Source organism: Orcinus orca, chromosome 8 (assembly GCF_937001465.1).
Source record: "Orcinus orca chromosome 8, mOrcOrc1.1, whole genome shotgun sequence".
NCBI classification, from domain to species: Eukaryota; Metazoa; Chordata; class Mammalia; order Artiodactyla; family Delphinidae; genus Orcinus; species Orcinus orca.
The window spans coordinates 62647059-62666664 of NC_064566.1; the positions used below are offsets into that span (position 1 = coordinate 62647059).

A 19606-nucleotide genomic window follows, 5' to 3' on the forward strand; every position below is an offset into this window, starting at 1 on the left:
CCATTTCATTGAAATATGTTCTGACATATGTATACACCTTCGAAACTGACAGCACACTGAAGATTATGAACATACCCGTTACTACCATAAGAGTCTTATGATCCTGTGTAATTCCTGCCTCCTGACCCTACCCTGCCCACGACAAAGCAACAATTGATCTGCTTTCTCGCCCTATACATTAGCTTGCATTTTCTGGGGTTTAACGTAGATGGAATCATACATATGTATTATTTGCCTGGATTAATCTCTGGGTATATTTGAACTGTATTCAATTTTTAAAAATCAGCTTTACTGAGGCATAACTTACAAACTCACCAATTTTAAATGTAGAATTTGATGAGTTTTGACACATGAATATCAGCAAGTAATCACCACTACGATCAAGATACAGAGCATTTGACGAGGAATATTTTAAGTTTAGACAAAGTTTTACCCTTAAAAGCACAGAGTTTATTAGTTTCAGAGAAAGTCAAGTGCGGTACACATGGAACATTCGTGCATTATCCCAGGAACACACCAAAATCAATGCCATTTTGCCTCCTTTTTAAACCTACACAGCTATGGGAACTTGCATTCTTGATTGTTTACAGGGAACTTTTATGAGTGCCTATTGCTCTTCTTACAAACACCCCGTGGCGCTTTAGGAAATAACTTCAAAGAGAACATAACAGGAAGGGGTATACTTTGATTCATTCACCACAGTGATTTCTCTGTCCCCAATCAGCCTAGTGACCCACAGTGGAAAGTTTCACACAGCTCAAAAGTTTCTGTCAGCCACGCTGTCTCAGGCTTCTTTCCTCTCTTTTTGTTCCCCAGCCTCCAGTCTCTTCCCATTCCATCCCTGCCTAAATATCACTGTTCCATTCATTTTTCTAAAGTCTTGCTTTTGGCATGCTGGGAAACATTCCGCGGCTCTACAGTGCTCACAGGATTAAGTCCAAGCTCTATAAGGCCACCTGTGTATGCTCCACCTGTTTGCACTCACGCTGGTGAGCAGCTGGGAGCCAGCTCCCCGGGCTGAGCCAAGCTGCTGCCCGGCCCCAGCAAAACGTGTGGAGCGTTTGCATCTTCCCTGGACCCAGCACAACGTGTGGAGCGGACCTGGGTCTAGAAAAAAGATATCGGGACTGTATTTGCTGCAAAGGCATAAAAATGAACATCCTAAGCTTTATTTAGAAAGCCTAGTAAGGCCGTTAATTGGCATTGTTAAGAAATTTCAGTGATTTATGTGAATATAGGGATTCAGATATAACAATAACTTAGAGGTTTTTTTGCTGCATGTGTAATTTCTCTGTCAAATACAAAGCATGCAGTGACTGGGTTACTTTCTGAAAGGATCACCATATTTCATTTATCCACACATTCACTAAATATCTCTTGAGCACCTATTACATATCAGGCTCTGTGCTTAGCCCTGGTGGTATGTTGGTGAAGCAGAGAGGTATCATCTGCACCCTTATAGAACTAACAGATTAGCTGATGGGTCACTGCAGGGTAAAGAGAACCACAAAGCAGAGATAAAATGCTTTCTGGGAGCTATGGTAGACACTATTGCCCTGCCCATATCCCTTAGCGCTCACCAGGCAAGCCAGAGGCTTCTTCCCACCAGGGACTCTCAGGCTGAGTGAGAACTTTTCTGGCTCAGGGGAACAGGAGCTCAGCCCTTGCGTGGTGCAGGCCGTGATTGCTGGGGAATCAGTGCCTTCAGGTGCAGCCCTAAACCAATGGCAAATGAGGACTGAGAGTTAACTACCTGGCTTCCACCCAGAGCACCCTGGCAACTCTGAGGTTGTTCCATGCTGTCTTAGCTTGAGCTGCCATTAACAAAATGTCATAGACTGAGTGGCTTAAACAACAGGAAATTTTTTCTCACAGTTCTTAGAGGCTGGACGGCTGAGATTAGGGTGCCAGCATGCTTGGTTTCCGGTGAAGCGTCTCTTCCTGGTTTGTGGGCTCACGTGACCTCTTGTGTGCAGAGAGAGAGAGAGAGACAGAGACAGAGAGAGAGACAGAGACAGACAGACAGACAGAGAGACAGAGAGAGAGAGACAGAGAGAGAGACAGAGACAGAGAGAGACAGAGAGAGAGACAGAGACACAGAGACAGAGAGACAGAGACAGAGAGAAACAGAGAGAAGAGACAGACAGAGAGACAGAGAGATAGAGAGAGAACTCTCCAGTGCCTCTTTTTGAAGACACTAATCCTATTGCATCAAGGCCCCACCCTGACCATCTCACTGTAGGGTCTCCTTGATGTTTAATTACCTCCCTATAGGCCCTATCTCCAGACACAGTCACATTTGGGGTTAGAGCTTCAACATACACGTTCTGGGGGGACACAGTTCAGTCCATAGCATACACTGTCTCCCAGAGTTCTCCACTGAGGCTGAGCCCCAGTTACCCATCTCCCAGTAACTTGTTCATCAATGCATGCTAAATTGGCTTCTTTTCCTTCCCTCCTCATTTCCCCATCCTCCTACCAGAGCTCCCTGAGACTACCTCCTAAATTAACAACTTGCACTCAAATCTCAGTCTCAGGGTGTGTTTCTGGGGGAACCCAACCAGTGACTGGAGCACATAGCAGGGAACCTGCCCTAGACCTGGGGGGCCTGGATTTTAGAAAGCCTTACCAGTTGTGTCAGTAATTCTTTCCTGAGGGCTCTGTGGGAAGCCACTTAAGGTCTTAAGCAAAGGAATGAATCTCTGGAAGAACGTGGAGAAAAGATTAGAGGAAATAAAAAGTAGATTCAGGGCAACTAGTTGGGAACCTATTTCTTCAGTCAATAGGAGAAAACTGTGACCCGGATTAGGGAGAAGGCAGTGAAGACAGAACCTGACATGGTGCTTAGTTCAAAGCGAGCTGCTCAACAAATATTTTTGATTAAAATTAATGAATGGGTTCAATCTACCGAATTTCTAGGTAGACTGACAGAACTCGAAGGTTGATTAGGTCTAGGGTCTGGGGAAAGGAAAGAGTTGAGAATAACTCCCATCTTCAGGCTTGAACAGCTAAGTAGATGCTGGTGCTATTGACTGAATATGGACACAGCCTCGAGGAGAAGGGGCAGGTTAGAGGGGGTAGGAGATAATGAGTTTGGGGCATGATGTGCCTGTGATACATCTAACTGATGTTGAGTAGGCAGCTGGGTGTACAGGTTTGCAGCTGGGTCAGAGATGCATATTTGGGTCCCACCAGACCAGCCACATGGGAAATATGACCCAGAAGAGCTCCACTTTTCCTACTTTCTGGCATTCCCTCTAAAATAATATTTTAGAAGGAGTATGATGGAGAATTAATATTTATTGGGAACCTACTAAGTGCCAGGAATTGTACCAGGCATTTATTTAATCTTCCGAACAGCCCAGAGAGGTATGCAATATTATCTCCATTTACAGATGAGGAATTGTGGTACAGAAAAGAGAAGTAACTTATCCAAGGTCACACAGCTGGTAAGCAGCTTCAGAAAAACTCTGGACTTAGTCCAAATTTCATGTTCTTAAAGAAAATAAGATCAACAAAGTGTGGTTCTGTATCCTATGTCTCTCAGTCTCTCTAGACACCACAGTGAGCAATTCGCAAAGTCAAGTGCATTCACTAGAAGGATCTTTCAATTTCAGCACCCAAAGACTTCTCTCCGCAGCGCCCTGTTGAGCTACACATCCCTCATTTGGACAGTTCTCTCTCCAAGTGGTCCCCCTGCTGGTGACCCTACTGTGTACAGCCCTAACTGAAGTCTCTCAATTTTTTTTTTTTTTTGCGGTACGTGGGCCTCTCACTGTTGTGGCCTCTCCCGTTGCGGAGCACAGGCTCCGGACGCGCAGGCTCAGCAGACATGGCTCACGGGCCCAGCCGCTCCGCGGCATGTGGGATCTTCCCCGACCGGGGCACGAACCCGTGTCCCCTGCATCGGCAGGCGGACTCTCAACCACTGCGCCACCAGGGAAGCCCCCTCTCTCAATTTTTGTCTCTGGAAATCTTTTCTTTTTCTGGAAATATCTTCTAAAAGGAATCACATAATGTGGTCTTTTGCAGTGGTTTTCTTAGCTAGTGTGCTGTATAAAAGGTAAAATATTTAGTATTTTTCAACACCATATGAAGTGTAGGGAGTAACCCAAAACCTCATTATTTCTTTTCATTTAAAAATACAGCACACTACCTTGGATGTGCTAATATTGATTTATAGTCCTGAAAATGTCCCAATTATTTTCCCTTCTGCAAACAAATACTTTTTTGTAGATCTGCATTAAACTTATACATTTCTTTGGAAAGAATTGACATTCTTCAATGTTATATATTTTCTCTTCAGGCACGCATTTCCTTTCCAATGCAATATGCTAAGTCAAAAGTTTTGAGAACTTTAAAAAAATTATTATTTAGGTTTTGAACATATGCTAGCAGTATGTAGTTAAACACTTTGTTCTTTTTGTGATATTTTTAAATGACACATTTTCCCATAGTCTATTCTAAATCAGTGTTTCTGATAGACAGGAAAGCTACTGAATTGTGAATTTAAAATTTGGGAAAAAACGTATGGAGGTTCTTCAAAAAACTTAAAATAGAACTACCATAGGATCCAGCAATCCTATTTCTGGGTATTTATCCAAAAGAATTGAAATCAGGATCTCAAAGAGATATCTGCACTCCTGTGTTCACTGCAGTATTAGTCACAATAACCAAAATATGGAAACAACGTCAATGTCCATTGAAAAATGAATGGATAAACAAAACATGGTACATTCATATAATGGAATATTATGTATCTTTAAGGGAAGAAGAAAATACTACCATTTGCAACAACATGGATAAACATGGATAAAGCCAGTCACAGAAGGACAAATACTACATGATTCCACTTACACGGAATATCTAAAATAATCAAGCTCATAGGAGGGGGAAATGGGGAGCTGCTATTCAACAAAGTTTCATTTATGCCAGTTGCATAAATTTTAGAGATCTGCTATTAAATATAGTGCCTATAGCTAACAATATTGTATTATAAACTTAAGATTTTGTTAAGAGGGCAGATCTCATATGTTCTTACCACAATAATAAAAAAATCAAGGGGGAAAAATTATATGAATACAGTCCTTAAAAGGTGGAAATTATTATCTATACTGCCCTATTCTCCAGATATGAGGTAGTGTTACTCCATGAGAGAGTGGCATGGACATCTATACACTACCAAGTGTAAAATAGATCGCGAGTGGGAAGTAGCCGCATAGCACAGGGAGATCAGCTCCCCCTAGAGGGGTGGGATAGGGAGTGTGGGAGGGAGATGTAAGAGGGAGGGGTGGGATAGGGAGGGTGGGAGGCAGACGCAAGAGGGAGGAGATATGGGGATATATGTATACGTATAGCTGTTCACTTTGTTATACAGCAGAAACTAACACAACATTGTAAAGCAATTATACTCCAATAAAGATGTTAAAAAAATAATAATTCCTTTCATATGTTTGCTGGAGGTGGAGCTTCATAGACTACTTCCTGGTGTGGAGGTAGGCATCTCACCTGAGTCATAGAAGGCTCCAGAGATTAGGCAAGCTGATAACTTGAGCCAGGAAGATGAGGTCATTCTTTTTGCCAGTCGCTGCAATCTGGCAAAAGGCAGATCCTGAGACATGTTTCTTGGACCAGAAACTAGACCTAAGGGAGAGGCTCTTAGGCAGAAAAAGATTGGAACTGTGGTCAGTGGAGTTCATCCTGGAAACTGTCCCCATCCTGACTTCTCCCATCCTCCTCCACACTGGGGCCAGAGTGAACATTTGTTATTATAAAAGAGCGTGGTTCAGAGGACCCATCAGGATCTGCCCCTGCTTGCTTCTCCAGCCTCCCCTCTCGCTCCTTTCTTCTCTCTGGGACCCTATGATCTAACCATTAGTAAATTTCTTTCAGCTCCATGAGAAACTCGTCATGTTCATTTTCACCTCTAGGCCTTTGTACATGCCCAGGCCTCTGTCCCAGCCCCTCTCACACCCTCCAAACTGACTCATTCTTGCCCACTGTCAAGACTCAGTTTAGACCTCACTTCCTCTAGGAATTTTTCCTTGACCCTCAAGGCTGGGCTCGGTTTTCCCTTAGCACTCTGCTTCTACCCCTGTTCCAGGGGTTATCTAGCCCTGTTGCAGTTGCCTATTAATTTGTCTGCCCCTCCCTCTTCCTAGACTGAAAGCTCCTTTAGGCAGAGACAGAATCTGTCCAACATCTGCCCTCATGAGATACTCCAAGTTAGAACTGCCCAGTCAACTTGCTCCTAAATTCCTGATGCATAGAAACCGTGAGATAATAAGTGATTATTGTTGTCTTGACTCACTAAACGTTGGGGTACTTTGTCATATAGCGATGGACAACTAATGCACTATCAAAGCTCAGTGGCTTAAAACAACCGAATCTCAGATTCTGTAGGTTAGTAATTGGTGATCTCTTGCTCCTTGTGGCATCAATGAGATCAACTCAGCAATACTCAGCTGATGCATGGGCTGGCTGGGAGGATCCAAGGTGGTTTCACTCACAGGCCTGGCACTTTGTGGGCTGGAAGGCAGGACTCAGTTGGTTAACCACAGAGCCTACACGTGCTCTCTCTAGCATGGTCGTCTCAAAGTAGACTTTTTACGTGGCAGCTGGCCTCCCTCAGAGCAAGTATCCCAAAAGAACCTGGAAGAAGCTGCATGAGTTTTTATGACCTAGCCTTGGAAGTGACGTACAGTCATTTCTGCCATATTCTCTTGGTTGAAGCAGTCATAAAGACCACCAGATTCAAGAAGAGGAAACAGAGACCCCATCTCTTGATGAGAGGAGTTGTCAAATAACTTTAGCTATTTTTTAAATTAACTTTTAAACATATAATTTATATACAACACACCCATTTAAAGATAATTTGATGAGTTTTAACAAATACATATACCCTGTAACCACCACTGCAATCAAGTCATAGAACATTTCCTTCATCCTAAAAAGTTCCCTCCTGCCCCCTTGTAGTCAATCCCCTCATTCCCCCCATCAGCACTAGGCAACCAGTGATCTGCTTTCAGGATTTTCTAGAAGTTCATGTGATGTAGTATATAATTTCTCACACTCGGCTTTTTCACTTAGCTAAGTTCTTTTGAGACTCATCATGCTGTTGATGATGGGTCAAAACATAATCTCCTCTATGAGTTTGTCACCATGCCTGCTTAAAGGTGATGTAAACTTTTCCCCTCAAGAGAATATTTTACTTGATGACTTTTTTTTTTTTTTTGGCAAAACACCAATTTAACTGTTTCAAATTTGTCAGGAACAAAGGTTTTGGATAAGAAGTTATAGCAGGAATTTGATATTTCTCAAAAATAACTTTGGGGCTTCCCTGGTGGCGCAGTGGTTGAGAGTCCTCCTGCCGATGCAGGGGACGCAGGTTTGTGCCCCGGTCCGGGAAGATCCCACATGCCGCGGAGCGGCTGGGCCCGTGAGGCATGGCCGCTGAGCCTCCGCGTCCGGAGCCTGTGCTCCGCAGCGGGAGAGGCCACAACAGAGAAAGGTCCGCCTACCGCAAAAAAAAAAAAAAAAAAAAGTAACTTGTTGTCAGTAAAAGCTCTGATTTACTAGAAGTTTGAACTGGTTAATGGGTTAATCACTAGCTTGTGTTCCTAAAAATTATTGTGAGATTTAATATTAATACATTTAGTTGATTGTCTTACGGTCTATTTGCAGAGGTAATGAAAATAGATTTTAAAGTATAAAATGCTTAGCAACAGAACATACCAAACAAGTTCTTTGTGTTTTTGCCAAAATCAGACAACATATTTGGCTTTTTCTACCACAGAAACTCTCCTGCCTCTATTTCTGCCTCATTCCACATGGCAAGGCTAACAGAAAATCAAGGTCAAATGAGGAAACTCTGTAAATGGTTTTTATCTGGCTTCACTGTTTGACCACAAACTGGCAAACACCATAAGAAAAACTGCACAGGAGATAAATGATAGGGTAAAAGTACATTTTTGACCATGGGCCCAGGCTCTAGCAAAAGAAACTGGCCTAAGATTTATAGAAAGTGATTTAGGAATGAATTCAAAGGACTGAAGAATCACAAAATTGTTTTTCCATTGAACAGCAACAAAAAAATCCCCATGCTTAAAAAAATTTGTGTGGTAGCTTTTTTTGTCCCTCTTGCATCGAACTCTATTCAGTAATTTTACCCCATATCCCCACCTGTTGTTATTATTATAATTGGCCCTAAAGAAATATATAACACTAATAGAATAAAGGGCGGTTCGAATGAGATAGGAGACATAAATGATCTCAAACTGGCTAGGTTTTGGATGACTTTTTACTGATGAGAAAAACTACCTTAACCAAAGGTAATTAATATTTTTATTCACTGCTTCAGTTCCCTTCCTTAAGTTCTTAATATGTATTAATGTAACAGCATTAATCATAAAACATGAAAATGTATTTTTTAAATCAAATTCAAGAATGCCAAACAGGAGACTTATGCAGAGAGTGGAGGCCCAAGAGAGCGCCTCATTTTTGTCTTCTGGGGACAAAAGGATGAATAATTGACTCTAACTAAGTGCTCTCAGGATGTAAGAAATTGTCTTGAGGCAGAGAATGAGAACGAACGCAGATGAGGAAAAGAGGAACGTTAGCGGTTGTAGGTGTGTGATATTTTTTCCCCCTGAATTAGGAGAGAGCTGCCAAAAGTGGAAAGAGAGGGAAAGACAAAATCTATACTGGTTTTCTTAAGGTTTAGAAGCAAAAAAGTAAAACGAGAAAGAAAACAAGCCGGATCAAGGACTTTTAAAGCTGTAAGTTACCTTATAAGCATTTAGTCCAGGGGTTTGCACTTCTGTTTGGAGTTAAAAGAACTCTTACACAAAACAAAAGTAGACAGGAGAAAAGCTGCCCAGGTGGAAGGGGCTGGTAGGGGTGGCGGGGGCGCGCTGAATCCCCGTCACGCGCACAGATCCCAACATCGTAGGATGCTACGCGCTGCTTGAAAACCACAGACCAGTCCTGACGTCTCATTTTACAGGGGAAGAAACAAGTGAGCGGCTTACGGTCACAACACAGAGCCCGGACGTCAAGTCTCTACACTTCTCACCACTTCCCGGTTTGCCACTAGAGGGAGGCAAGGTGGGCGAGCGCGTCTTATGGAGTAAGCTGGGTGGCTTGCGGCGGTGACAACCCCGCGGGAAGAAGGTGGGAGGGCGCGGTACCCTCAGGGAGGCAGCGCGAGACCTCGGCCTGATTGTTCCCCTTGCTGCCACCAGGTGGCGCGCCTGGCCCGCAGCTCGCGGCTGTTTAGTGGTGGGCGGGGGAGGCCCTAGCTCGCCGGTCGCCTTGGAAACGGAGGGCGCCGCGGCGACGGCTGTGGAGTGAGTGGGCCTGGTCCGCCGGCCTGACGCGAGTACTACTTCCGGACCCGTTACTGTATCCGCACCTGGAAGCCGTCGAGGGGAGGAGGTCAGAAGGCTGCCTAGCCTCCTCGCTCGGCCCCGAGTCCTTCCAGTCTGACACTTAAGACTTTACGAGCATCTCCGCCCCACCCCAACGGCCCTGCTGCTTACTCTGCCGCAAAATGGTCCTGGGGTCCCAACCTTCTGGGGTCCCGCGCCGGGCGAAATTCTGGGCGGTTAGGAGCCGCTGAGAAGGATTCTCATAGGCCGACCCCTCCTTTTCACCCAGGAGACACAGAGGGAGGAAGAACTTTTGATCTGATCGGAATATTAACCCATCTCTTTTTCCGCCTTGCAATAGAACCCCTGGATACATTGCTTATTTGCCTTTCTGGATTTTCAGATCTGAATTTGATTCAGGTTTGCCCTCACAGTCTCTAGCACACAGTAGGTGCTCAGTAAACTAATGCCTTCCATTTGTATGGGGCTTTATCACTTGACAATTTTCCAAAGCATTAGAGCCTCATTAATAACTCCGACAGGAAGTAGGAAAGATGGAAGAGAAACTGAGGGTCAGAGCGGGTTAGAGACCTGTCCGAGGTTATAAAACTCCCTGGTGGAGGAGCTAGGTCTAGACTCATCTTCTTAGTCTCTTCTCACTGAATTCCCAGTCTGGTGAATGCCTTTAGAATGACTACCCCGCAAACCCTGGAACCCTTCTCCGTACCAGCACAGAACCCCTCCCACTGCAGGTACCTTATAAGTGCTCCGTGTGGGCTTGATGGCGTTTCACCCTCACCCACCCAATCCATAGGCTGGTTTCGGCTTTTTGCCCTGGCTGCTGGCAGCATCCTTCTAAACAGAACACTTGGTTTCTTTCTTTTATTAACTTGTTAGATTTGTATAGCGGCCTATTTGTTTCCTCATTCCCCTTCTTACCCCATAATGCTCTGCTGGGCGGAGAGACTTGAGGAAACGGTTGGGAGGTGGGAGGAGATGTCCCATCTGAGAGGGAAGAAAAGGTTTCTGTGAAGTCAGAGAAGGAAAATAATAAGACTGGGTGTCTATCAGTGTGTGTAATAATTGCTCTGGATTTCCTTTCCACCAGCCCCAAGACCCAGCCCCAGCTGGTCGTCTTTATTCACCGCTGCTCTTTGAAGGAGAGAAGGCTTTTTGTTCTCCTCAACAATCAGAGTGTAAAGGTACTGCATGTATTTCCATTATCCTTACAATATTCTCTTCAGAGTTATGTTTGTTTTTTGACACTTCTAAAATTGAAGGACAGTAGGAGTTGAAAAAAATGTAGTTCCGGTTGCTAGAAAAGTTAGTATAATATACTGCGTTTCCAACTATTTGTTATTAGCAATTCTGGATCAAAAGACACCAATTTTTAAGCTAAGAATCCAATATAATTTGAGATCTGTAGTTCAAAAATGTGCCACTAACCAAAGGATTTGTATTGGTAAAGAAAATACATGCTAACGTAATGCACATTGTCAGTCGTGCAAGTGAAAGTTGAAAATGTCATCCATCTAGATATTTTTAAATACCTTGATTTGAATGTATAGTTATTTATCATATCTCAAAACTGGCTCTATCTTACATTTTAAAGCTGTTTGGGGCTATATATACATAATCTATACAAAAAGAGATGGGTCTGAAATTTTGTAAAACTAACTGTTAGGTGATATCACTACTAAGAGGCTTTAAATGCATTCAGGTTTTTTGTTTTTGTTTTTTTTTTAACACGTGCTGGAGAGCATTTCTAAAATGTTTTCAATTGTATTGAAAATGTGTTCTAGCCAAATTGAGAATTTGAGTTTAAAAGTTATTTTACTTTCCAAATTCAGGGTATATACAACGTTATGAGCAAATAAATAGGGCCACTAGGAAAGAAAGTGAGCATGCATTATTTATTTGCCAGTCAGTCATTTACATCAGACATTTATTGAACATCTAGTTTGTGCCCATGGGAGATGCTGACCTATGTGCCAACATCTGTGTTTGAATTCCCAAAGATATGAGTTGCTGAAGTAGTTACTATTCAATATTTAAGGAGTTATGTTTTGCTGAAGATGAGTGCCTTGATAGTTAGGCGTGTGCCTTTTAAGTTTGCTCTTTAACAAAGGCTCTTGGAAGTACTTCATTATTATTGTTGTTGTTGTTAGATTTACATAATGTTATAGCTTGTTAATGGTAAAGCCATGAATGAACTTTAAGACTTCCGGCACCCATATAGAGACCTTTTAACTAAATTGTGCTGTCAACCCCTGATGGAATCTTTTTCAGAACTTTTGTCATTACTAATGCTATTAAGTAAACATCTTCCATTTTAATCTACATTTATATAAAACATTAGCTAAAAAACAGGATCCATTTCAAACGTCTGGGAAGGTATTAAGGCAGAATTGCCACCCCTCCCAGCCTCCACAAGATTTGAAAGGAGTCGTTAGGAGGCTTCTGGATATTCACGGCTCCACAAAGTCATGAGAAAAGTCATTAGGAGCTTTCTAGGTATTGAGCCAGGATCCTGAGACTGTGCAGGAAGGGACGCACTCCTTGTTTTTTGGGTACTTTTGCAGTTAAGTAAAGCATTATGGGATAACAGCTCATTTGAAGAAGTTGGCTACTATATGTCCCTTTTTACTAAATAGACTTCTTACTTTTCACTGAGAAGCATTTGGGGAATATTTTTTGAAACATTTCCTGACAGAAAATGATTATGAAATAGTCTCTGAAAAGGCTGGATACCTGAGTCCTTCAAACCCACCCTCCTCACCTGCCCTCACTATATATAGTGTGTGTTATTGATGCCCAAACAGAGTTGGGAGAGGAAAAACAGACACGCACAAGAGGTCATGCCCTGGGTGAAGATCTCTCTAGCATTCATTACTTGTATGGTTTTCTCAAGCCTTTTAAAGTTGCTCTTTTTTTTTTTTTTAGGTTCTGCTGGAGTATGCTACTTTCTTCCTATCAGTCTGAGTAGAGTTCTCACCTCTTCTACATTTTATAACCAAGGGCCAGGAAAATTGCCACACAGAGAACAGGCACTAAATAGATGTTTGAAATTACTGACAAAGCCGATTAGGTGTCTGTCAGGAATTATTTTAAGTGAAATCTTCCTGGAAGATAATTACGTTACTTTGTGACAATTTTTCTAGAATTCTCACCTTTTACTGAGATAGAAGTCTGGGACTTCCCTGGAAATCCAGTGGTTAAGACTTCACCTTCCAGTGCAGAGGGTGAGGATTCAATCCCTGGTTGGGGAGCTAAGATCCCACATGCCTCAGGTCCAGAAAACCAAAACATAAAACAGAAGCAATGTTGTAACAAATTCAATAAAGACTTTAAAAAAATGGTCCACATCAAAAAAAAAAAAGATATGCTGAGATAGAAATCCTCTAGGTGGTCAGGAACTGTAAATCCTTGTAAATGTTTATTAAAATCCCCGTTGTTTGTAGTACATTAATGCAAAAGTACATTTTGAGGCAATGTCGTTAGCTCATTGCAAAAAGGCAGCTATTAAGCAGGCAATCCAATTGGCTCACTAATTTTCTGTAAAGTGTGTGAAACAATGAATCTTAATATAGTTTATGCACAAATCATTTGTGCTTAATGGATCTACATTTTCACTCATATTTTATTAAAATCCTTTGCCGTGAGCTGCAGTTAGTTAGGTAACTAATTGTACATTGGTCAGAGAGTTGAAAACATTAGAGCCAGGTAACTGAAGTAATTTGGCAAGATGAGGTCATTTTTCCTCCAGCACCAGATGGGTACCATAGGTGGGAACCAAAACTCTTGATCTCTTCTATATGACTCAGAAAAGAAATTAGAAATTAATGTTGTTTTACCTTTTAAATAAAATATTTTATAGTAAAAGTTTTTGTTAAATACTGTTATTATAAAATGAAATATTTGACAACATGCTATGTTTTTGTGCAACAGTCAATTTAAACATTCAAATTCTAAAATAGAAAATAATATAAAAATTCAATTCTACATCTGAAACAAAAGAAAGCAAATTTTTTTCCTAGCTGATAAGTTTCTGTGACCTGTGATGGTATAATGAAACATTTTGGTGTGTAGCTTATAGAATTATTCTCAATACTTTCATATCTGAGAAGATATCCCTTAATATATTACCGTGTCTTAATATATTAAATCTTTTTGATGTGTCACCTTTGTGATTTTCAGTTAAAAAGTATTGTAGTATATTTGCATGCATGAATACTAGAATCTATTAGGATGCAGAGATGAACATGCTTGGCTAGAAAAGAAAAGTCTCAGCCACAAAGACTGAGCCTTGCTGGAGGTCTGGTTATGTAAGCAGCATGTCTGCGGGGGAAAAGTATGTTTTCATTTCAGAGTTTCTCCACTTTGGATCTGAATGACCTGTGTAGATTGCCTATTCAGTGATCCAAATCAGCGATGAAGGCTGACAGCAGCAAACCACTTGGATTAGTCTTTACACCTCTCATCATACTTGGCAGCAGGCAGACATCCTCTGCTTTAGTTACCCGAAATTTAAAGAAGCATAATCTGGAGCCATAACTAAAGGCGCAGAATGCTTATTAAGCTCTTTCTATATGTCAGACACTATGCTAGGTGCTTTAAATATTAACTTATTTAATCCTTACTACAGCGTTTAGAATAAGATTTTTTGTTTTTGTTTTTTTGTGGTACGCGGGCCTCTCACTGTTGTGGCCTCTCCCGTTGCGGAGCACAGGCTCTGGACGCGCAGGCTCAGCGGCCATGGCTCACAGGCCCAGCCGCTCCGCGGCATGTGGGATCTTCCCGGACCGGGGCATGAACCCGTGTCCTCTGCATTGGCAGGCGGACTCTCAACCACTGCGCCACCAGGGAAGCCCTAGAATAAGATTTTTGTTCTCACTTTAGGAAATGATGGAACTGAAGCTCAAAAAGATTCAGTAACCTACTCAAGGTCACACAGGTAAAAGATGGTGGATCTAGGATTGAAATATGTCTGCCTGATTCATCCACCTGTCCATTCATTCATTTGACAAGGACTGCATCTACTGTGCTAGGTGGGGAAATACAGTAATGCACAAGAATTACATCATCCCCACTCTCATGGAGTTTCCAGCCATTTTAACAAATAATTACAAAGGTTATGTTCTTTCTACCACACCCAACTACTAACACACTGATTGAAGGTTAGGCACTTATTTTCTTGAGATTAATAAAAATCAAAAGATAAAAATCTGTCAAGGAAGACTATGATCTTAAAAGATGTGCATTAGTATCCATACCAAATCCACAAGGTATTTCTGCTTCCCATAAAAATCTAAGAAACTTGGGCCTGATTTTCTCGTTTAAAAAATATTAGTTTTGATAGTTTTTATTATTAGTTACAAAAGCAATTAATAGCTGATGAACAGTTACTGTTAATGATAACACATTATTATTATCATTCTTCTTATTATTTTGCATTTGTAAACCTCTTAACCATTTAAAAAACACTTTAATGTGTCCTTTTATTTGTTCTTTATAACAATCCTGGCCAAACCTAATTCTTTTGGATCCCAGTTCTAATTCTTTTGGAGCCTAGTCTCTTGGTGCTCATAGAAAGTTGTGCTTTTGTTTTGTCTTACTTTTTAAAAACTAAAAGACATATATTGAGCTGCTGTTACATGTGGTGCACTCTGCCAAACACTGTGGAGACATTAAATGATTGAAAAAGTTTAGCCCTTGCTCTTAAAGAAGCTTGACAGGGGCAACAGTTGTTGATGGATAATGTAAGAGAGTGAGTCTCAGACAGTTTTGGGTGGGGGAATGCTGCACCTGGGCTAAGCATGGAACTCACCAGACTCAAGAATCCAGTTGATTCGTGAGGTCCCAGCATTGTGGTGGATGTTAGCTCTCGGGACGTGGAAGCAATCTGGATGGAAGAGCCAGTTTTAAATTAAGTCCCAGCAGTGCTTTATCTCGTAAATACAAGTAGAGGGACAGAGAATTTATTTATTCTTCCTATGTCTCTTTTTAAAACAGGTATTTTTCTTTCTAGCTAAGCAACACAATGGAAAACACGTCAAAAACAAATAAAAAGGATATTCAAGATGGACCGCCAAAAGAGGTCAAATTGCCTATCAGTGAAGCACTTCTCGACTATCAGTAAGCTAAGTTTATGAAATCCCAAAGTTCCCATACATAAGTGGCAATCATTGCTGCTAAGACTCATATGACTCCAATGGAAAATGAAGTGCTCAAAAGCACTTCAGTAGTTGTGGCTCACGGGCTCAGTAGTTGTGGCTCACGGGCTTAGTTGTAACTGAAGGACTTGAAATAGATCAGGAAAAGCTTGTTTGAGGAAGCGATGCTGAGCTAACCTCTGAAAGAGGAACAGGTGTTAAGGAGACAGAGAGTGATGGACAGAAGGCTTATGGAAAAAAGGCTGGGGTGAGGAAGAGCTTATCACAGCCTAGGAAGTGAGAAATGGCAGATTGAGGGAGAGAGGGCAGAGCAGACTCTAGGGGTTTAGGCAAGGGTCAGATAAGCAGACCCCTGTGGAACACTTGGGCTTTGGAAATGGGAAGCCATTTATTGGAGGGCAACAAGGTTGAAAGTCAGGAGTCCACACTGCTGGTGACTAGGCCTTTGTTTAAGAGAATTGTTTTTAACAACATTCAGGGAAAATCCATCTCCCTGCAAGACTCCAAATCTATTCATATATTCTTTTTAGAAGATAGTGAGTAAAAGGGTCAGAACACTGAGAGAGAAACATCCATGGGAAGGGACTTTTAACGAAGTTCCCTTTATTTTCTAGATAACAATTAAGTGATGACCAGATTGTACCTGCACTCATTTCTCAGCATAACTGAAAACTTCGCTCATCTTGTCTTAGCAGAGGTGGACAAAAAGTCCAGCTCTGTGATTACACTCTGGTCTCTAATCTGCTTCCACGGCTCACAGTGATGACATCCACTTACAGCTCCTTCTCTCTCTTCTGGGTCAACCAGAGGGCAGTCTTTCTCCTCTTTAACAGAGGTTTACAAAGAGGCACACGTTTAAAAGTTCTCATGATCTAGTGAGAGACGCAAGTTGAACATTCCCATGCTTTTGTTCTCTTTCCTTTGTTAAAACTAAATAAATAATCTCATGGACTGAACAGCCTAGGCCTCACTGTGCTCTTCCGGTGACGCTTTACTCATTCCATGTGTTCCGAGGTAACAGGACTTTTGTCACATGACAAATAGCCAGGACACCTCCCTCCACCATCTGAGGAAGGATTATCCAAGGGTCCCCTGGCAGTATCTTATACTTCTCTTATACAATCTCAGCTCCTGACAAAGAGCCGAGGGCACACAGTAGGTAGTCAATTCCAAACAGTTAACTTAAAACAAAATCTATCTCAAGAAAATAAAGTCATGAACCTATATGGTTGTTTGTGAAAAGCTGAGACTGCCAGTGTTGAACCTATAAAGTGATCATCTCTTAGTCTCTCCCCCACCCTGTATCCTCAGGGATTACGCTCCTAGACTCCCAGTGGATGCCTGAAATCACAGATAGTACCGAACCCTTTATATACTATGTTTTTTCCTATACATGTATACCTATGATAAAGTTTAATTTATTAATTAGGCACAGTAAGAGATTAACAATAATAAGTAATAATACAACAGAACAATTATAACAATATACTGTATTAAAAGTTATGTGAATGTGGTCTTTCTCTCCCTCTCTCAAAATATCTTATTACATAATGCTAAATCTATAAAGTGATCATCTCTAGGTAATGGTGGTTTTTATTTTTTCCTTTATACTTATTCCCCCAAACCCAGTTTTCTATAATGAGTATGTATATAGAGATAGAAATAGGTATGGATATAGTTGTGGGTTTAAAAAGATAAAATTGTAGATTCTTTTTTGGAATCCAACTTTGTTTTCTTTCTCAGAATTTTCAATGAAATTGCATGGAAGAAGGAAGTTGACACATTACTATGTTGAGGCAAATACTCAACAAACAACCTGTAATAAAAATAGAAAAGAGTTTTATACAAGCCAAACTGAGGACTATAGCCCAGGAGACACAGATTCAAGAAGCACTTGAATTGTGTTCCACTGACTATGAAATGGGGGGGCTTATATAGGCAAAAAACCACAGTTACACGTTGTTTGTCAAGAATTAGGATTGGAGCTGGCAAGAAGTAAGGGTGCTTGTTAAGCAAGGATTGGTTGGGGTCCAAAATCATCACACAGTTATAAGGGGAGACCTTGAGACCATAAGGTTGCGGCTGGCAGCTGCTGGCAGATACTATTTTGAAAACGTCTGGTGGTGTCTTTGAGTTTGATACAGTTCAGAAAATTCAGGTTGTCAGTGATGCAGGAATGTATATGAAACCACATCCACAACGACAAGTTTTAAAAACTTGAAGTTATCTCTCTAATACATATTTTAGTGAGTAAAATATACTCAGAAACACAAAATCACTTAAGATTCTTATCCCTAAATGGGTCTTTATAATAGGTTTAATACTTTATTTCAATTCAAATTAATTTAGATTAATTTTTAAATTTTATCTCATTAGTTTTTCCTAAGGCAAACAATTGTAAAATACATCTTGTCTTTGTTATCAGCTGTCAAATAAAGGAAAATGCAGTAGAACGATACATGGCTCAAATAAAGAAAATGAGAGAAAAGAACCAAAAGTATCAAGAAAGAGTAAGTATAAAATTTAAAGCCAATATCTAGTCATTAAACATTTACACAAATGCTTTAAAAAATTGTGAGTTATGATGAAATGAACTCTAGGAAATTATCTTCTTTAGCTCTTCGAGTTGATAAATTTACACTATATTTAAATACATTTTTGTACATGGGAGACAAGAGGATACTGCTGTTCTTATTATATTAATTATAATGTCAAAGGAAGTCAGCTTGAATTGTGTTATTTAGATCATGCGGACACTGAATCTTATGTTGAAAATTTTAAAGCTCTGCAACCACATTTATCTTTTAAATTCTTATTTAACTACACTATAAAACATTGGTTCTCTATTTTAAATTTCTGTATCTGTTTTCCTTTAGATTTTCAGAGTGTGTGCATATGTAAATATTATCTGAAAAGTACAATCTCAGTTGTTAAAATGACTAATTTATTGTTTAAGTGATTTATTTTTATGAAATTAGAATAAAATGACTATCAAAGGGGTGCTGTATATGACTCTCAGGACCAACAGAAATAAAGTTAGGAAGCAGTAAATGATGGCGCATACAACTTAGCCCTTAAGGGGTCTCATGAGTGAGGAAATACTGAGGGTGTCCGCTATTAAAACATTTATTTTATATGTACCCTGAAATTTCCACACCTGTTTTATTTGGCTTTTGTCTAAAAAGACTACAAATTTTAACAGAATTTGGGTCAGAGACCTAAATTTGCATCCTGACTGTACAACTTCCTGCTGATGTCATTTTGGCCAAACTGGTGTAAGCCTCAATTTCCCCCTTGTAAAATGAGGATTCCTGTCTTCCTTATAGGGTGAATTTGTTCATTTGTTCAGCAAGTATGTATTGGGCAAGACAAGCCCTGGTGGTGATATAACTGTGACCCTGACATTGTCATGATTCTGAAGAATCAAATACTTGCAATAGGATCTAAGAAACTGAAGTCTGTAGATGAGAGTGGAAAGGGGAAGTCTGGCTTAGGCACTTGGAGGCAGGTTCCGCATGATGTGATTCCAGAGCACATGAGTGTGAGCTGCCATCAAGGGGCCAATGCACATCCCCTAGTGGTCAGCATGGGAACTCCCAGGCCAGCTTTGGGATTTCCATTTGGTTGTGGAAAGGACAACAGATCAGGACTGAGGAATCACTTTCCCATAACCCATCAATTGGAGCCAGAAACAAAGTTCTTGTTTCCATGAGGATTAGCTCAAAATGCGATAGGTCTTGGAGTCATTAGTGGACCCAGCAGTGAGGAGCATGGTAATGCAGACTCTAGCTCAACCGTATGTATCTATTTCTTTCCATTTATGCTGCTATTGCCACAGTTTAAACCACCATCTTCTCTTACCCATCCTTCCTCTAACCAGTACATTTTCCACAGTGCAACCAGAATTATCCTTGGAATACGGTAAACTTTTCAGTGCTTAAAACCCTGCAGTGGCTTCCTACTGCACAGAAAGTAAAATCCATAGTCCTTCCTAAAGTCTTCAAGGCCCTGCAAAAGCTGACCTCTGCTCACCTCTCCAATCTTGTCTCCAGCCGCCCCACCCTT

At 41.0% G+C, this 19606-nt stretch overlaps 1 protein-coding gene and 1 long non-coding RNA gene across 5 annotated transcripts in view; one reads left to right on the top strand and one right to left on the bottom strand.

The window, feature by feature from the left end:
* Window positions 1-511: 511 nt before the first annotated feature.
* LOC125965181 (uncharacterized) lies at window positions 512-7184 on the bottom strand. The gene is made up of 4 exons (XR_007478773.1): window positions 6510-7184; window positions 5509-5657; window positions 2630-2702; window positions 512-1716 (listed from the first exon to the last, which is right to left on the bottom strand). It is a non-coding gene; the product is annotated as an uncharacterized LOC125965181 (long non-coding RNA).
* Window positions 7185-8939: 1755 nt separating this feature from the next.
* The window catches only part of CCDC83 (coiled-coil domain containing 83), a 48538-nt gene continuing 37871 nt past the window's right edge, over window positions 8940-19606 (top strand). Inside the window, exons 1-4 of one of the 4 annotated variants that reach the window (XM_049713458.1) lie at window positions 8940-9105; window positions 10477-10570; window positions 15397-15503; window positions 17967-18051. In XM_049713458.1, the coding sequence (XP_049569415.1) occupies window positions 15409-15503; window positions 17967-18051 (180 nt within the window). In that variant the 5' untranslated portion in view covers window positions 8940-9105; window positions 10477-10570; window positions 15397-15408. Of the gene's footprint in view, window positions 9106-9723; window positions 9816-10476; window positions 10571-15380; window positions 15504-17966; window positions 18052-19606 lie in introns of those variants that run through there. The other 3 variants (XM_033431881.2, XM_049713457.1, XM_049713459.1) reach the window with 3 other exon arrangements.